Raw genomic sequence first — 19,762 nt, 5'->3', positions numbered from 1 at the left:
AGTTGCATGCAAATTTACAGTTTACATTCTCACCAGTAACGAATGAGAATTCCGATTGCTTCACATCCTTGTTAGCATTTGGCATTGTCAGAGGTTTGGATTTTAGCCATTGTAATAGAGATGCAGTGTTATTTCACTGTTTTAGCTTGTAATTCCCTAATATCACATTTTGTTTTGATCTTATGAAACCAACTTTTTATTTTATTGCATTTTCACTGTTTTTCCTATTTTATTCTTTTACCCTCTGACCTTTCATTTATCTTTTTCTATTTCATGTTCCATTTGCTTTGTTTTTCCTAGTTTTTTAAAGTGGGATCTTCAATAATTGATTTTGGAGTTTTCTTTCTTCCTAATACAAATGTTTTGAGGTCTAAATTGCCAGGCAAGCCATAACAGATTTTGACATGTTGAATTTTTGTTTTCATTCAGTTCAAAATATTTTCTTACTTGCATCTTAATTTCCTGTTTGATTCATGATTATATAAAAGTATACTTTTTAAGTTCCAGTTATATTTGCCAATTCCCTTTTTGTTTATGACTACTTTTGATTTTTAAATGAATTCGATTCAGTTAGAGAACATACTTTGCATGGTTTCAATCCTTTTATGTTTATATAAATTTGTTTTATGGCCTAGAATAAGGTCTGTTTTTGGATGGTGGGAGCAGCTCCAGCCAAGAAGTCTACAGACTCCTACTATTCTTAGTTGGAGTTATGTTAGCTTTCTTTTAAACTTCTTATTGTTGCTTGCCTTGATCAATTTTTAGATCCCTGAAATTATTTTTATTTTATTTTGTAGTTTTGTTCTTTATTTGGTGGGGGGAAGGATTTTGTTTGTTTGTTTGTTTGTTTATTCTTTTTTTTCTTTTACTTTACAGTACTGTATTGGTTTTGCCATACATCAACATGAATCTGCCACAGGTGTACATAAGTTCTCACTCCTGAACCCCCTCCCACCTCCCTCCCCATACCATCCCTCTGGGTTATCCCAGCGCACCAACTCCAAGCATCCTGTATCCTGCGTCGAACCTAGACTCACAATTTGTTTCTTATATGATATTATACATGTTTCAATGCCATTCTCCCAAATCATCCCGCCCTCTCCCTCTCCCTCTCCCACAGAGTCAAAAAGTCTGTTCTATACATCTGTGTCTCTTTTGCTGTCTCGCATACAGGATTATCATTACCATCTTTCTAAATTCCTTATATATGTGTCATTATACTGTATTTGTGGAGAAGACAATGGCACCCCACTCCAGTACTCTTGCCTGGAAAATCCCATGGATGGAGGAGCCTGGTAGGCTGCAGTCCATGGGGTCGCTAAGAGTCGGACATGACTGAGCGACTTCACTTTCACTTTTCACTTTGATGCATTGGAGAAGGAAATGGCAACCCACTCCAGTGTTCTTGCCTGGAGAATCCCAGGGACGGGGGAGCCCGGTGGGCTGCCGTCTATGGGGTCATACAGAGTCGGACATGACTGAAGCGACTTAGCAGCAGCAGCAGCATACTGTATTGGTGTTTTTCTTTCTGGCTTACTTCAGTCCGCATAATCGGCTCCAGTTTCATCCACCTCATTAGAGCTGATTCAAATGTATTCTTTTTAATGGCTGAGTAATACTCCATTGTGTATATGTACCACAGCTTTCTTATCCATTCATCTGCTGATGGACATCTAGGTTGGTTCTGTGTCCTGGCTATTATGAACAGTGCTGCAATGAACATTGGGGTATACATGTCTCTTTCAATTCTAGTTTCCTTGGTGTGTATGCCCAGCAGTGTTGTCCCTTGGTGATACTTGTATCCATATGAGTAGAGTATATAAACTCAACCTTTGTTTTTTATGGATTTATAATCAAACTGTATGTGTTTAACTTCCTCATAAACTGGGTTTTAGCATGATTTTATATCAACTGCTGGTACACTTATAAATTGGCCTTATTTCTAGGAGATTGGTATTTCAATATAACTTAGGTTTTTGTCCAGTAAATCATAGTAAAAACTCTCAAGATGTTTGGCTTTTTGGCACAATATTATTCTATAATAACAAATTCAACAGCTTACTTTGTCTTTCGATTCATCAGGGATAAATTGACTGGAATTAAGTCTTCTACCTTGTACGTTCTCTTTAGGACTTATACTACAAATTGAATGTTAATTGTATTCACGCATTTGACACCATCCACAGTTTGAGAAAAAAAATCCTTTTTACAGAACTATTAGTTCTTAATTCCACAGGCTTTGTTCTTTTTAACTGTGTAACAGCCTTTTTTTTTTTTTTTAATGGCATCCTTTTCTAAAGATGCTCTGAGAAATGCTGTTCCAGGAAGGACTCTGTTAAAACAAAAGTTCCGTATTCAAGTATATTTGGAAAATGCTACATAGAATATTATATTCTTGGGATTTAAAAATTTTCATTAGAATATTGAAGTCTTTGAAAAGCCTGGGAAAACTTACTTATTTAACATTTCTTAAGCATTATTTATTATGATTTAGCATTGATCTCCAAGAGTTTGACAATAGACACATGCCCTGGCATCATGGATACTGGTGCATAAGACTCTCAAGACTGTATTTTCATTATTTAAAAGTCTGTGGTCTTTGTGAAAGTGTTCTTCAACTTTCTAATATTGCATTGTTGATTTGTTTCACATTTAAATGAAAACATTAAGCAACTGCTTTTGTTAGTAAGAGAAAATGCCTAGTAAATTTTCAATTTAGCTTTGACTAGCTTGATAGGTTACTGATAACTTTAAAGGCAAGACAGAATACAACAGAAAATATCATTGCTTTTTCTTCCTCTCTAAGACATCACTAAGTTTCATTAAATTAATGTAAAACTGTGCAAAGTGAATTTTAGAGTTATGTTTCTAGTATTGAATACTAATATTAAGTGGTGTTGGAGAAGACTCTTGAGAGTCCCTTGGACTGTAAGGAGAGCCAACCAGTCCATTCTGAAGGAGATCAGCCCTGGGATTTCTTTGGAAGGAATGATGCTAAAGCTGAAACTCCAGTACTTTGGCCACCTCATGCGAAGAGTTGACTCTTTGGAAAATACTTTGATGCTGGGGGGGATTAGGGGCAGGAGGAGAAGAGGACGACAGAGGATGAGATGGCTGGATGGCATCACTGACTCAATGAACATGAATCTGAGTGAACTCCGGGAGTTGGTGATGGACAGGGAGGCCTGGTGTGCTGCGATTCATGGGGTCGCAAAGAGTCAGACACGACTGAGGGACTGAACTGGACTGAACTGAACTGAACTAATATTCAGGCAAAGTAGAATTTTCAAATAGAAATTTAAATATTAGCCACAAATAATTCCTACTTATTTAACTCTCTGCTGACTCCAAGAGGAGAGTCTTGAAAACAATTTTTTTTTTTTTTTGGTCAAAATGACAGAGTTCAGACTTACCTCTTTTCTTTTTTTTCTTTGAAAAATGGTGTTACATAAACAGTACTCTTTTCTTAACATAATCCATGCATATACCATGGTTTACACATGCTGAAAGCTAAAATAAGGATATGAAATGTTGTTTTATGCCCTTGAGGTATTAATATATAGATTTAATTTCATTAACTCAATAGTGGTTATTTCAGGGAACTGTTTTAAAGTTCTATTTAAAATTTAATTTGGGGTAAATATTTACTGTATCTTCACAGTTAATTACAAATTAATTATTATGTAATTTAACTTATTTGAAAAAAATTTCTTGAGGTAATATGTAGATTTTATGATTACAAGACACACATACACACAAACAGGGAGATTGAAATTGTTGTTAAAATAATGACTTGGGATTCTCAAACTAATAGAATCGGTATAGCATATTTCTTTGGACTGAAAAATAAAGGTGACTTTTCCCAAAGATAGTTACTTGCCTATCTATTAGGAAAATTGCAGTGAAAGTTTGTATCTGCACTGTGTACATTTTAGATACCACAGTATAAGGGATGTCTCCTCAGATGTGCTGTTATTGTGCCCTGTGAAATCCATACAACCACTGACAGTTGGAATTACTTATTCTTACTCCTCAAAGCTAAACTTCACATAGCGTTTAGTTGATTTATACCTACTCTGCCTTGTTACAGGTTTGCTTTTAGAATGTTTTCATATAGGAACGCTTTGCGTTTTGTTCTTCAGTGTGGTTAATCTTTTCTACCCTGATTATCAAAGGCCATCAGTCAAATGTCTTTTTTTTTTTTTTCGTCACATACAAAATTGAAACTCTGAACTTACTGCTCCAAACAGTGTCCTAGATAGAGCAATCTGTAAGACTAACACAATTTAAATCCTACTGAGAACAAACACAAGAAATCTTAAAGGAAAAGGTCCAGATGGTTCTTCCTGGATGTGATCATGCATTGAGGAGATTATTTCTTTGCTTTGCACAATTTATATTTCAGTAGATACATTAAAAAGAATTTCACAGTTGCCTAAAAATCTAAATATTTTAGCGAGTTACAAAATCAGAATAGTCCTTTAACCTGAAATTTTAACTTTCAGGTTAAAAAAAAAAAAAAAACTATAAGCATTATTGTGTTATGGCCTGAAGCTCTTGCCCAGTAAGATCTCCTACCAAAATCTCATTTGAAACAGAGAAAGACAGTGAACTTTAGCAGTCCTTTTTTCACACAAGAATGATCTTCTATAGGAGGTATGATGGGAAATAAACTTGCAGAAACCACTATAGGTGCTTGAATGCAATTATGCATGCAAAATATACTGCCACTGTGATGAAGCTTCTTTGAGTCTCCAAATTAAAATCTTGTTTTCTATTTAAATCCCTGTGAAATGTAAAACTATATCAAAAGTGCACAAGCTTTTCAGAAAGTGGTTTCATTTAGTTCAACAAATATTTATATCAGAAGCAAGTTTTAAATACAATACCCTATGAGAGAACAGCTGAGTGGCACCACTAATCACTGTTTTCCCTTAGGCAAGCTATTAACTTAGTCTTGGACTAAGAAAGCACTAGACTAGTGATGGTTCTACTCTAATTCTAAATTTCTATGAATTAAAGTCATTTGTAATAACCATCAAGCAGCTTTTATTGGAGAAAGTTAAGACCAGGTTTGAGATTTCTCTTTTACCATGTTGGGTAGTTGCCTCCATTTTACTGGAGCAAATAGTCACAGAGATGGAATTACTGAATTAGAAGATTTTAGAGTTGAAAGGGTTTTTAGAGATCATTAACCCAATGCCCTTATTTTATAGACAGAAAATGAAAGTTGGATTGGTTGGGTGCTCTGCCTGACTCTCTTAGGATTGCAAGTCTCATTTTCTAGGTAAAATTTTCCTTATAGAGAAGATTTGCAGGTAATGGCTTTTGCCTTACTGAGCAAGAATTAGTAAGTTGCACCACCCCAATGAATTAGGTCTCTTTCTGTTTGGATGAAGAAAAAAAAAAAATCCCACAGCTATATTCTTATCTTTTTAGGAGATCAAGGGGAAAAATTAAGATTTTCTGTTAAATTATATCTAATAACCCTTTCCATCATTTCAAAACCTGTCAAATGAAGGAGCAAATCACTATCTACAAGTAAAGTGCAAAGAAAAATTTTAAATTCACCCTGTGTAAAGAAAACTGAAACTCTAAACTTGAAGTCACGATCTTTGTAAATCCACAGGGACTGCTTTCACAACATTCCAAAAGTCATCTTGAGATCCTAACAGTATATCCCAAATCTCTTGATCCACTTTTCCCACCATTTAGTAGTGAGATAAAGACAATAATTTATATCCACCCTTACTTTGGTTTTAGTGCCCAGGATAAAAGTCCCAGATAAAAGTCTACACTAATTCTTTCTTTGCTGTGGCCATGGGCTTCCTCTACTCTTGGGCAATTGCCCTTCCTTCTCTCCTGAGTAGTTTTAATACATCCTTCAGTTCAGTTCAGTTCAGTAGCTCAGTCGTGTCCAACTCTTTGCAACCCCATGAATAGCAGCACGCCAGGCCTCCCTGTCCATCACCAACTCCCGGAGTTCACTCAGATTCATGTCCATTGAGTCAGTGATACCATCCAGCCATCTCATTCTTGGTCATCCCCTTTTCTCCTCCAGTCCCCAATCCCTCCCAGCATCACAGTCTTTTCCAATGAGTCAACTCTTTGCATGAGGTGGCCAAAGTACTGGAGTTTCAGCTTCAGCATCATTCCTTCCAAAGAAATCCCAGGGCTGATCTCCTTCAGAATGGACTGGTTGGATCTCCTTGCAGTCCAAGGGACTCTCAAGAGTCTTCTCCAACACCACAGTTCAAAAACATCAATTCTTCAGTGCTCAGCCTTCTTCACAGTCCAGCTCTCGCATCCATACATGACCACAGGAAAAACCATAGCCTTGACTAGATGGACCTTAGTCGGCAAAGTAATGTCTCTGCTTTTGAATATGCTATCTAGGTTGGTCATAACTTTTCTTCCAAGGAGTAAGCATCTTTTAATTTCATGGCTGCCGTCACCATCTGCAGTGATTTTGGAGCCCAAAAAATTAAAGTCTGCCACTGTTGCCACTGTTTCCCCATCTATTTGCCATGAAGTGATGGGACCAGATGCCATGATCTTCGTTTTCTGAATGTTGAGCTTTAAGCCAACTTTTTCACTCTCCACTTTCACTTTCATCAAGAGGCTTTTTAGTTCCTCTTCACTTTCTGCCATAAGGGTGGTGTCATCTGCATACATCCTTGGCCACCCTTAATCCTTAAACATTTCTCTGCATGGGACCTTCATCTACTTTCCCTAAGGAAACCTGGATCTCTTATATGCTCACTAATTTTTCTAAATCTCCCCATCCCCAGAAGAGCTGGAGGTGGTTTCATGGTGTTAATTGCTCACTTTGCTGCCTCAGGATCAGCACTCCACCACCTTGATGAAAAAACAAATCCTGTCCTTTGGGGCTTGGACAATCTAACTGCTTCTCAAGCACTTCCTTGCAGGCATTATCCCCACATGCAAACGGATGCAACGTTCCCACAGGAGACAGTTGGAAACAAGAGAAAGTAAAAAGATCAAGGAAAAGGGAGCAAAAGTAAAGGTAGGCTCCCAAGGCATGCGACTTCTGCACAGACTTAGTTTTGCAGCTGTCTTGGACAAGACAGCATCTGCAGTTTTTTATGGGACTGAGCTGTCCATACTTTGTTCTTTGGGGACCTTGCTTCTATCTTATACAGCTTGTTGTTGCTTGGCTGAACCAACCTTTGCTAGAATTATTGATATAAAAGTGGGGATATGATTGCACACTATATAGGGAGTTCTTACACTGAACTGTGCCTCAGATCCATATTTACTAGCAATGCCAGTGTTTGCATTCAGTTTCTTCTATCACTTACCAGAGATGTTCTGTTCTCTTTTATTCTCACTTGTGTTTTTAATTCAGTATATTCAGGTTCTGGGACTTCCCCAATGGTTCAGTGGTAAAGAGTCCACCTGCAATGCAGGAGACATGGATTTGATCCTTGGATTGGGAAGATCCCCTGGAGAAGGAAATGGCAACCCACTCCAGTATTCTTGCCTGGGAAACCCCATGGACAGAGGAGCCTGGTGGGCTACAGTCCATGGGGTCACACAAGAATTGGACATGACTTAGAGAGTAAACAATGACAAATAAAAATAATAAATGTTTGTATAGAGTTTGGACAAATATACATAAACCCATATAACCACTACACTGTAAAGAATAAAGAAATCATTCAAAACTTGAAATAAGTGCATATATATACACAGCTGAGCTTACTGCTTTTTTCAGGAGGGGGATTTGGGGTAAGCAGAGCAGAATGCAATCTTATATAGCGTGTCTGGGAAGCATGTGTGTTTAGTTGTTCAGTCATGTCTGACTCTTTGATACCCCATGAACTGTAGCCCACCAGGCTCTTCTGTCCAAGGGATTTCCCAGGCAAGAATATTGGAGCAGGTAGCCATTGCCTTCTCCAGGGGATCTTCCTGACTCAGGGATTAAACCCAGGTCTCCTGCATTGCAGATGGATTCTTTACCATCTGAGCCACCAAGGAAGCCCCTGGGAAGCATGGAGTTCAGTAATTAATGTCGCTGAAGTTCAGAGACATGGATGACTTAACACTACTGTAGGTAGGTAAGACCACTGGTGATTGGCTAGCTCTCAGAATTGTGTTGCGTGGAAAGGGTCTCTTCCTGAAGGGCTGCCTGTCAGAAAGGAAGGGCTTCTCTGGTTGGTTGGCTTGCATAACCATGTTTACAGAAGTGAGTTGTCATTGGTTGATTAAGCACATTTAAAACTGCCTCCATGGGTAAATGTTTAAGATGACTAAAAGGCTGTCACTTATTTATGGAGAAAGTTAAGAATGAGTTCTGGTTGCTCTTATTACCATGGAAACAAACAACTGATTTTATTTCGAATATTTTCCTACAGTGCAGGACATTTTTTATTCATAGTTCTCCATTTCGTTTCTTTCACCACCAACTGGAATAAAGCCCATAGGGAATCGCTCAGCTCTTCCTCACTGTAGCTGATTTCCTTCAAAATGAGGTTGATTTTCAGATCTCCTTTAAGGTGAAGTTTGTTAGTACATGTATGGTTCTTGGTTGGATTATTGATCAGCATGATTACATTCTGCTTTTGTCTTTGAGCTGTCTTTTGGATCATCTATCAGGATAGAGACCATATACAAACATTTAAGGTTATGGACAATCAGTTCAGTTCAGTCAGTTCAATCGCTCAGTCATGTCCGACTCTTTGCGACCCCATGAATCACAGCATGCCAGGCCTCCCTGTCCATCACCAACTCCCGGAGTTCACTCAGATTCATGTCCATCGAGTCAGTGATGCCATCCAGCCATCTCATCCTCTGTCATCCCCTTCTCCTCCTGCCCCCAATCCCTCCCAGCATCAGAATCTTTTCCAATGAGTCAGCTCTTTGCATGAGGTGGCCAAAGTACTGGACTTTCAGCTTTAGCATCATTCCTTCCAAAGAAATCCCAGGGCTGATCTCCTTCAGAATGGACTGGTTGGATCTCCTTGCAGTCCAAGGGACTCTCAAGAGTCTTCTCCAACACCACAGTTCAAAAGCATCAATTCTTCAGCACTCAGCCTTCTTCACAGTCCAACTCTTACATCTAGATGTCATTAATATACAACTCTGAGAAAAATAAACAAACAAAAAGCTATGGAATGGAAAAGCATTTTAGAATCAATACAACGTCTTTCTAGCTTGCTCAGCAAAGCAGATTCCAATGATTCTCTGAGTCTACTTAAGTAAGTAGCCTAACTTTCTTTTTCATTTAGATACAGATTCATTTTATGAGTTGTGTTATTAATAATTCAGATATGACAAAGAGCAAGTGTCTTTTAATTTCATGGCTACAGTCACCATTTGCAGTGACTTTGGAAACCCCCAAAATAAAGTCTGTCACTGTTTCCATTGTTGGTTCAAGTTCATCTATTTGCCATGAAGTGATGGGAGTGTGTGTGAGTGAGTGAAAGTTGCTCAGTCATGTCCGACTCTTTGCAGCCCCATGGACTGTATAGTCCATGGAATTCTCCTGGCCAGAATACTGGATTGGGTAGCCTTTCTCTTCTCCAGGGAATCTTCCCAACCCAGGGATCGAACCCAGGTCTCCCACATTGCAGGTGGAATCTTTACCGGCTGAGCCACAAGGGAAGCTCAAGAACACTGGAATGGGTAGCCTATCCCTTCTTCAGGGAATCTTCCTGACCCAGGAATCGAAATGGGGTCTCCTGCAATGCAGGCAGATTCTTTACCAACTGAGCTATGAAGGAAGCCTGAAGTGATGGGACTGGATGCCATGATCTTAGTTTTTGCAATGTTGAGTTTTAAGCCAGCTTTTTCACTCTTCTCTTGAGTGTAACAATCAGTGGTTTCCAGTATTTAGGAGAATCTGGTCTTGATGATGTCGATTATGAGCTCTTTACTGTCTCTTGCCATTGTTTATTCTGAGGATCTTGGTTTAGCAATATACTTGTGGGGTTTTCTGAAGATCTCCCACTATTAGAACTTAATTTATATAACTTACCAATTCCAGTAAAATGCTTTCTGCTGTTCCAGAGGTTTCACAGTAATGAAGACATTGAATATTTTTGAGCAGAATTTATGAATAACTGCTGTTAAAATTGTCCCTTCCTATTGGATAGAATAGTTAGGATACTCTATATTGAAAATAGGGTATCCAGTCTTTTAGCTACAGGCTATGCCACTGTTGCTTTAATAGGGAGTATTTCAACTTTCCAGAAAATAAACATACTGTTATTTCTGCATATTTATCACCCAGAAAGAAGTCATTTAAAAAAATTAAGAAAATGCTCAAATATTCTCTCAGAATTATTCCAGTCTATGCCTTGCTTTTGCACTTTCTCCCAGAATTCTGCTAACTGTGAATGAGGCTATATTTTGTTATCATTAAATATTTTATCCATCAATGTTTAATATTGTAGTCATTTTGCCCTTACTGAGATAAATCGAATCACCTGGTGGAGAATTTTGACAAGCGTTCATTTCAAGTTTTATCAGATGCTATCACATTACCATCCTGGCTTTGCCAGATCTTAGCCACATAAATGATGTATTCCTATGTTTCCAAAATGACGGTTCCCTGTGTTTCTTTTCAGAATTTAGAAGACAAATTTGGGTATCTATGATGGAGTTTTGAACCCTTCTATGAATTTTATATATTACATGGGAGGTTCCTGCATAAGAACTTCAGACAGAGCAGACATTTTATTAATAGCAGAATTATCTGCTAAAGCATTTCCTCTGTGGCCTCTTTTCACTGTGGATGGTAGTCTTCCTTCAGGACTGTTTTCATGAAAAATTTTTTTTTTGTTTTGATTGTATTTTTTGGTAGCTATTATCAGTGTATATACTTACAGTATATTTTTAGTTACTTGACAAGCCCTAGAGAAGACCACAACTGAGTGACCTGAAAAGATTTGACTTCTGGTAAAGAATTGATTCTACAAAATCAGTTCAGTCACCCAGTTGTGTCTGACACTTTGTGACCCCATGGACTGCAGCATGACAGGCTTCCCTGTCCATCACCAACTCCCAGAGCTTGCTCAAACCCATGTCCATCAAGTAGGTGATGCCATCCAACCATCTCATCCTCTGTTGTCCCTTTATCCTCCTGCCTTCAATCTTTCCCAGCATCAGAATCTATTCCAATGAGTCAGTTCTTTGCATCAGGTGGTCAAAGTATTGGAGTTTCAGCTTCAGCATCAGTCCTTCCAATGAATCAGTTCAGTTCAGTTCAGTTCAGTTGCTCAGTCGTGTCTGACTCTTTGCGACCCCATGAATTGCAGCACACCAGGCCTCCCTGTCCATCACCAACTCCCGGAGTTCACTCAGACTCACGTCCATCGAGTAAGGGATGCCATCCAGCCATCTCATCCTCGGTCGTCCCCTTCTCCTCCTGCCCCCAATCCCTCCCAGCATCAGAGTCTTTTCCAATGAGTCAACTCTTCGCATGAGGTGGCCAAAGTGGAGTTTCAGCTTTAGCATCATTCCTTCCAAAGAAATCCCAGGGTTGATCTCCTTCAGAATGGACTGGTTGGATCTCCTTGCAGTCCAAGGGACTCTCAAGAGTCTTCTCCAACACCACAGTTCAAAAGCATCAATTCTTCAGCACTCAGCTTTCTTCATAGTCTATCTTTTACATACATATGTGACTACTGGAAAAACCATACCTTTAACTAGATGGACCTTTCTTGGCAAAGTAATGTCTCTGCTTTTTAATATGCTGTCTAGGTTGGTCATAGCTCTTCTTCCAAGGAGCAAGTGTTTCTTAATTTCATGGCTGAAGTCACCATCTGCAGTGATTTTGGAGCCAAAGAAAATAAAGTCTGTCACTGTTTCCATTGTTTCCGCATCTATTTCCCATGAAGTGATGGGACCAGATGCCATGATCTTAGTTTTCTGAAGAGAAGACAACAATTCTTCAAGATGGAATAAACTAATTGCTATATGTCCAAAGTGGAATTTCTTCAAATATTAACATTAAAAAACAATAAAGCCAGTGTCACAATGAGCACAAACAAGAACAAGAACAGCAAACCAACGTTTGTTTAGAAAATGTCCAAATGATATGTTGTTATCGTAGAAACACAGAATTCAGAAACCAATTAGAAGATTCTCCCGCATTGGCCAGGGTAAAGAATTGCTGAAATGATATAAAAGTTCAAATGGAACCATTATATCTATGGGAAACTAGAGTATGAAAGTATGATATGGGCTTCCCTAGTGGCTCAGTGGTAAAGAATTTGCCTGTAATACAGGAGAGGTGGGAGATGCGAATTTGATCCCTGGGTGGGGAAAATCCCCTGGAGTAGGAAATGGAAAACTACCCCAGTATTCTTGCCTGGAAAGTTCCATGAACAGAGGAGTCTGGTGGGGTCACAAGTAGTCAGACACAACTGATCATGTACACATGTATGCAAAGTATGATACATGAACATTTATTTTACTAATTTAAAGACTGTAATTGCTCCAAGTTTAAATATGTCAAGTTTTAGGGAACTAATAATTTAGCCCAGAAAATGTGCAGGGAAAAGGATAAATGTGTTTTGGAAAGATTTTATACACACACACACACACACACACACACACACATATGGAGAAGGCAATGGCACCCCACTCCAGTACTCTTGCCTGGAAAATCCCATGGATGGTGGAGCCTGGAAGGCTGCAGTCCATGGGGTCGCTGAGGGTCAGACATGACTGAGCGACTTCACTTTCACTTTTATGCATTGGAGAAGGGAATGGCAACCCACTTCAGTGTTCTTGCCTGGAGAATCCCAGGCATGGTGGAGCCTGGTGGGCTGCTGTCTATGGGGTCGCACAGAGTCGGACACAACTGAAGCGAGTTAGCAGCAGCAGCAGCAGCAGCAGCATATACACATATATACATATACACATACACGCACTTCATTGAGAATGACAACCTAGTATGCTTAAAAATAAATTGTAGAAAAGTCCCCGTAGTCTTCTTTTTAGCAAAAATCTCTAGAATGTAAAGTAAACAATAAAAATACTCCCCTTATAATGAGCTTAGAAATCTTCACAAAGATACATAGAAGCATGCAAATATACACAGTGTTTTGATAATTCTGAGAAATGCTTTTTTATTTTGTTGTTGCTTGGGAATAAATCATATTTGCCACTATTAATTCACATCTCATGGAATTGTAGAGAATTTTTCATATGGAGAGATGCAGCATGCTCCTGCAGTATTTAGCCCACCTGTTTTGTATGACACTTAAGAATATTAATAATGTTAGGGACCAAACGACGGGCTCTAGGACCTAAGTCATGTTTACCAGAAAGAGACAGGATATGCACTCATCCTGCCTGGCCAATCATATAACGCCAGCTACTCCTGTAACTGAGACAAAGAACTGCCTGTGTATAAGCTGCCATACGCCTTTGTTCGGGGCTCTTGTCGGATTTCCTTGTATGGGATGAGACTTGGGCCCTAGCGTGCTAGGAATAAACCAACTCCCTTCTTGCGTTTGCAATACTGTGGTGGACTTGCTCTCTCAGTCATTTCGGAGATATGGGCTCAGAGCATAACATCTGGGGGCTCGTCTGGGATCTCCATCCTGCCAGGAAGGACAACTCTCCTGGTAGAAGGGAGTAACCTTGTTAAGAGATAAGAGCTCTGAGCACCGGTGCTAACGTTGCAGAAGCCCAGATTAAGTCCGGGGCCCAGTATCGTACGGGGGAGGCATCTGGCTGTAAAGTGCAGAGGCAAGTCCAGCGTAAGGCCGGGGCCCGGTTTCGTGCTGGGGAGGCAGCTGGCTCTGTGAACATCCTGCAGGTAAGATTGAGTGCATTGTCGGTGGCCACCTTGCGTTTGTTATCTGTTTGTCTATTTGTGGTGTCTGTGTTGCTCTTTGTGTGCTCTGTTGGCTCCCAGTGTACTTTTCTGTGATCATGGGACAAACAACTTCTACTCCTTTATCTCTTATGATTAACCACTTCTCTGATTTCAAGTCTAGAGCTCAGAATCTTTTGTTACTGGTAAAGCAGAGCAAACTGGTGACTTTCTGTTCCACCAAGTGGCCCACCTTTGACGTCGGATGGCCACAAGAGGGAACCTTCAATCCCCAAATTATCCAGGCAGTTAAAGAAAGGGTGCTTACTCCTAATCCTGCCGGGCACCCAGATCAGACTCCCTACATTCTGGTCTGGCAGGGTCTAGTGAGAAACCCACTGGAATGGCTTAAACCCTTTGTTCTCGCTCCTCCTAAACCTCCGCTTCCCTCTTCCCCAACTCCAACCTCGCCAAGCCCACAGGTGCTAGTCATGAAGGCTTCCGAAGAAAAATAAGAAAAAAAGGATGAGAATCGACCAAAGCCGGTCTTCCAGGAATCTTCTCTGTATCCTAATATGATAGATCTGGAGACCGAATTGTTCCCACTCCCGTATGCGGATCCACATCCGCCCTTGCTCCCACAGGTTCCACAGATTTCATCAGGAGAAGCCAGGAGGAGATCCGAGCCCTCAGCTCATCCCAGAGAAGGGGGCCCCGCCCAGGGAACTCGGGGAAGAACAAGAGAAATGGCCAGCATAGCGGAAGAAGACCCAGAAATCCCCTCCTCCACCATTCATGCATTTCCGGTCCAGGCAGGACCAGCCAGAGAGGGTGGGGAGCGGACATATCAGTATTGGCCCTTCTCCACTAGTGATTTGTACAATTGGAAAACCCAGACTCCCTCCTTCTCTGAAAAGCCGCAGGGTCTTATTGATCTTTTAGAGTCTATCCTTTTTACTCACAATCCCACTTGGGATGATTGTCAGCAACTGTTACAGGTGCTTTTCACTACAGAGGAGCACGAGCGGATCCTGTCAGAAGCTCGGAAGAATGTGCCAGGGGTGGATGGGAGGCCCACAATACAGCCTAACCTCATTGAGGAGGGATTCGCCTTGGTGTGACCCAACTGGGACTTCGAACACGCTGAAGGTAGGGAGCGTCTCCGAGTGTATGGTCAGACTCTTATGGCTGGCCTTAGAGTGGCCGCCAGAAAGCCAACTAATTTGGCCAAAATAAATTCAGTGAGACAAGAGCCAAATGAGAGCCCAGCAGCCTTCCTAAAAAGGACAATGGAAGCTTTTAGACAGTATACCCCTATGGACCCACAGGCAGATGAGTCACAAGCAGCAGTTATGTTAGCATTTGTAAATCAAGCAGCCTCTGATATTAGAAAAAAGTTACAAAAGATAGAGAGGTTAAATGAACAATCCTTGCAAGATCTAGTGAGGGCAGCCGAGAGAGTTTTTAATCATAGAGAGACCCCAGAAGAGAGAGAGGACCGCATTAAAAAAGAAGAAAGAGAATTTAGAGCTGAAGAAAACCGTAAAAATCAAAAAGAGCTGGCCCAGATACTTTTTGCTGGGGTTGAAAACAAAAACAGGTTCCAGAAAGGGAAAAAATTGGACTCAAAAACTGAAGAAAAAATAACAAGGCGTAAGCTTGAGAAAAACCAATGTGCATTTTGTAAAGAGTTTGGACATTGGAAAGATAAATGCCCCAAGAAAAATCTAAAAGAGGGGCCCAAGAACCCCAAGAACGAGACTCCCTCTCCAGACAGTCATATCCTCTGCGCAGGTGAGGATAGCGACTAGGGGGGTCAGGGCTCGAAGCCCCTCCCCGAGTCCTGGGTAACTATAAATGTGGAGGGGAAACTGGTTGGCTTCTTGGTGGACATGGGAGCCCAATACTCAGTTTCAAACCAAAAAGATGGACCCATGTCTAAGAAAAGTAGCTGGGTGCAGGGAGCAACTGGGACTAAACAATATGGATGGACTACAAAACGGCATGTGAACTTGGGGGCCCACCAGGTGACCCATTCTTTTCTAGTGATACCTGAGTGTCCAGCGCCCTTGTTGGGAAGGGATTTACTGTCTAAAGTAAATTCCCAAATTCATTTCCACCACGGACAAGTGTCGGTTTTAGATGGGGCCGGGCATCCTCTTCAGGTCTTGTCTCTGGCATTAAAAGATGAATACAGACTCTACTTGCCAGAGGCCCTAGCGACAATAAGCCCCGAAGTACAACCATGGGTTCAAAGATACCCTCAAGCCTGGGCTGAAACTGCAGGAATGGAACTAGCCAAACAAAGGCCCCCTATCATTGTGGAACTGAAAGCCAGTGCTTCCCTGATGAGGGTATGACAGTATCCCATGAGTCAAGAGGCTCAACAAGGAATTACTCCTCATATACAATGCCTCATAGACGCTGGGGTCCTGAAAAGGTGCCAGTCCCCATGGAACACTCCCCTGTCGCCTGTGAAAAAGCCTGGGGGAACTGATTTTAGACCGGTTCAAGATCTACGAGAAGTCAACAAACGGGTGAATGATATTCATTCTATGGTTCCTAACCCTTATACATTGCTAAGCAACTTGCCTCCAAACTACATGTGGTACACTGTTTTAGATTTAAAAGATGCCTTTTTCAGTTTGCCTCTTGCCCCCGCAAGCCAAGAGATATTTGCCTTCGAATGGCAGGAAGACGGTGGTCAGACCCCTGTGCAGCTGACATGGACTCGCTTACCACAGGGTTTCAAAAACTCACCCACGTTATTTAATGAGGCCCTGGACGAAGACCTCCATGAGTATCCGGTTGAACACCCTACCATTGTTTTATTACAATATGTTGATGACCTTATGCTGACAGCGGCTACAGAGAAAGAGTGCCAAGAGGCAACAGGTGACCTTCTCCAAACCTTGGGGACTTTAGGTTACAGGGCCAGTGCCAAAAAGGCCCAGATTGCCAAGCAAGAGGTTACATACCTCGGTTATAAGATAAAACAGGGCCAGAGATGGCTAACACAGGCTATAAAAGAAACCATCCTCCAGATCCCTGAGCCGGCTAACCCTAGACAAGTGAGAGAATTTCTGGGAACTGTGGGATATTGCCGGTTATGGATCTTGGGGTTTTCAGAAAAGGCCAGGACCCTATATGAAGGGACCAAAGAAAACAAGGACTGGAAATGGACTGAGCCAATGAAAGAGGCCTTCCAAGAGCTCAGGCGAGCCTTGCTAGAAGCTCCTGCCCTTGTCCTCCCTGATCCATCTAAGCCTTTCCAATTATTTGTAGATGAAAAGCGGGGGATAGAAAAAGGGGTACTAACACAGAGATGGGGACCGTGGAAGCGACCTGTAGCTTACCTTTCCAAGAGACTGGACCCAGTGGCAGCTGGATGGCCACCTTGCCTCCGTATCATCGCGGCCACCACGCTCTTAGTCCATGATGCTGATAAACTGACTTATGGACAGAGACTCTTGGTCTACGCTCCTCATGCCATAGAGAGAGTTTTAAAGCAACCACCAGGTAAATGGATTTCTAATGCCCACTTGATGCACTACCAGGCCTTGCTACTTGACACCCCACGGATTCATTTCCAAACGCCCTGCACTCTAAATCCGGCCACTCTTTTGCCCAATCCGGAGGAAAATAGCCCCCTCCATGATTGTGATGAGATACTGGCCGGGGTAACAGCAATGCGAAAGAACTTAACCAATACTCCACTGGATAACAGTGAGCTAAAATGGTTCACAGATGGCAGCAGTTATGTAAAAGATGGACAGAGACGGGCGGGAGCCGCAGCAGTAGATGACTCTGGACAGACGATATGGGCAGAGGCCCTTCCCCCGGATACCTCAGCACAAAAGGCAGAGTTAATTGCCCTGATTCAAGCATTAGAGAGAGCCAAAGGAAAAAAAAAAAAAAAAAAAAAAAACTATTTTCACTGACAGTCGCTATGCTTTTGGCACGGTACACATCCAGGGCCTGATATATCGGGAACGGGGGTTTTTGACAGCTAAAGGAAAAAAAATTAAAAACTTGCCTGAAATTCGTAGACTTTTAGAGGCTGTACAGATGCCTTGGGCTGTGTCAATAGTACACGTACCTGGACATCAGAAGGGTGACAGCCCCACGGCACAAGGGAATCGTGCCGCAGACCTGGCAGCTCAAAAAGTAGCTGATGAAGATTTCATCACCCCTGTGTTGCTGATCGGACTTCCACCTCCAGGTATGGGAACTCTGCCCCCAACCCCTGAGTATTCATCCACAGACCTTGCTTGGATCCAAAAACACACCAACCTTCAAAAAGGTGAAGATGGATGGTACCGAGACTCAGACGGCTACTTGATACTCCCTGCCTCAGTTGGGACAGCAACTATGTGAGCATTTACACTTGTCTACTCATCTGGGAGAAAAGAAGACTCTGATCCTCTTTCAAACTGCGCGCCTGTGATTTCCCCAGCACCAGACAACTGTAAAGAATATAGTGCATGCTTGTAAGGCATGTCAACAGATAAGGCCAGGAAAAGGACAACATGCAGGACTGAGGTATCGGGGAGAAGGACCAGGGCAACACTGGGAAATAGATTTCACCGAGGTAAGGCCAGGCAAGTATGGTTACCAGTACTTGTTAGTGTTGGTGGATACCTTCTCAGGGTGGGTGGAGGCTTTTCCTACAAAGGGAGAAACCGCGATGATAGTGGCAAAAAAGATTTAAAAAAAAATAGTTCCCAGGTTTGGCCTGCCAGTGACCATCGGCTCTAATAATGGACCTGCTTTTGTGAGTCAAATAGTTCAGAGCCTTGCCCTAGCCCTGGGGACTAAATGGAAGTTACATTGTAAATACAGTCCACAGAGCTCAGGGCAAGTAAAAAAAAATGAATTGGACTCTAAAAGAAACTTTAACTAAATTGGCTATAGAGACTGGCGGGGACTGGGTGACCCTCCTTCCCTTCGCCCTCTTCCGTGTGCGTAATACTCCTTATCAACTTAATCTGACCCCATTTAAAATTCTGTATGAGAGACCTCCCCCTGTATGTCCAATATTTGAAGGGAAGAAACTACCGCCTCCCACGTTGGGACAATTCCAAGAGGCCTTGTTGGCCTTAAGCGAGGTACATTCTCGTGTCTAAAAACTGCTCCGGGAAATACATGTGGGTCAAAATAAGGGAACTATTCCCTCACATGACATTGGCCCAGGAGATTGGGTATGGGTCAAAAGGCACCAAACCAAGGCACTAGAACCCAAATGGAAGGGTCCTTATGTTGTTCTTCTTACCACCCCAACTGCCCTAAAGGTCGACGGTATCGGGCCTTGGGTATATTGCAACCACGTATGCCCAGCTGCTTCAGCAGAGCAGGAAGATGCTAAAAAAAAAAAAAAAAGAAAAGCATCTCTGCACCCGTCCAACCCCCTGAGGCTAAAGCTTCGAAGGCGCCAACAGGACCAGGACAGCTCGGCTGGGCCGTCTTGTGGATGACCCACTTACTCTGCTCCGGAGCTGCCAGCGTGAACCCGCATCAATCCGTCAAAATCACCTGAAAACTGCAAAACAGACTAACACGTGAGATGCTTAACTCCACGACCGCAATACATCCACCAAATACTTGGTGGCCAGACTTATACTTTGACCTTAAGCTGGTGGTAAATATACCCTGGAAGAGGGGTAAGGTCCAAAATCATGCATTCTGGGCATGTCCAGGTGTGCCCAGGCATAACTAAAAGATCTGTGGGGAAATACAGGGGGGACTCTGTGCTGCCCTAAAAAAAAAGTGTTGTTTTTATGCTGATCACACAAAAATAGTTAAAAAATCTATGGCCAAAGTGAGAGAAGGACTAGCCCAACGTAAACGAGAACGTGAGGCTCAACAAGGATGGTTTGAGTCTTGGTTTCAACAATCCCCTTGGCTGACGACCTTAATCTCCACCTTGCTAGGACCCCTGCTAGTACTTTTACTAATGCTTACCTTCGGCCC

The 19,762-nt window shown here is 41.8% G+C and overlaps 1 protein-coding gene across 1 annotated transcript; it reads left to right on the top strand.

The window, feature by feature from the left end:
• The first annotated feature begins 14,367 nt into the window (after positions 1 to 14,367).
• LOC138089938 (uncharacterized) lies at positions 14,368 to 19,266 on the top strand. Its single transcript, XM_068985511.1, is given in 5 exon segments — positions 14,368 to 14,623; positions 14,729 to 17,709; positions 17,711 to 18,014; positions 18,839 to 18,900; positions 19,084 to 19,266. Coding segments are annotated over 5 exon segments (3,786 nt in total).
• Positions 19,267 to 19,762: the final 496 nt, after the last annotated feature.

This window comes from Capricornis sumatraensis, chromosome 13 (genome assembly GCF_032405125.1).
Source record: "Capricornis sumatraensis isolate serow.1 chromosome 13, serow.2, whole genome shotgun sequence".
NCBI lineage: Eukaryota > Metazoa > Chordata > Mammalia > Artiodactyla > Bovidae > Capricornis > Capricornis sumatraensis.
The sequence above is the reverse complement of the archived record's forward strand: the minus strand, read 5'-3'. Positions and strand labels throughout refer to the sequence as shown.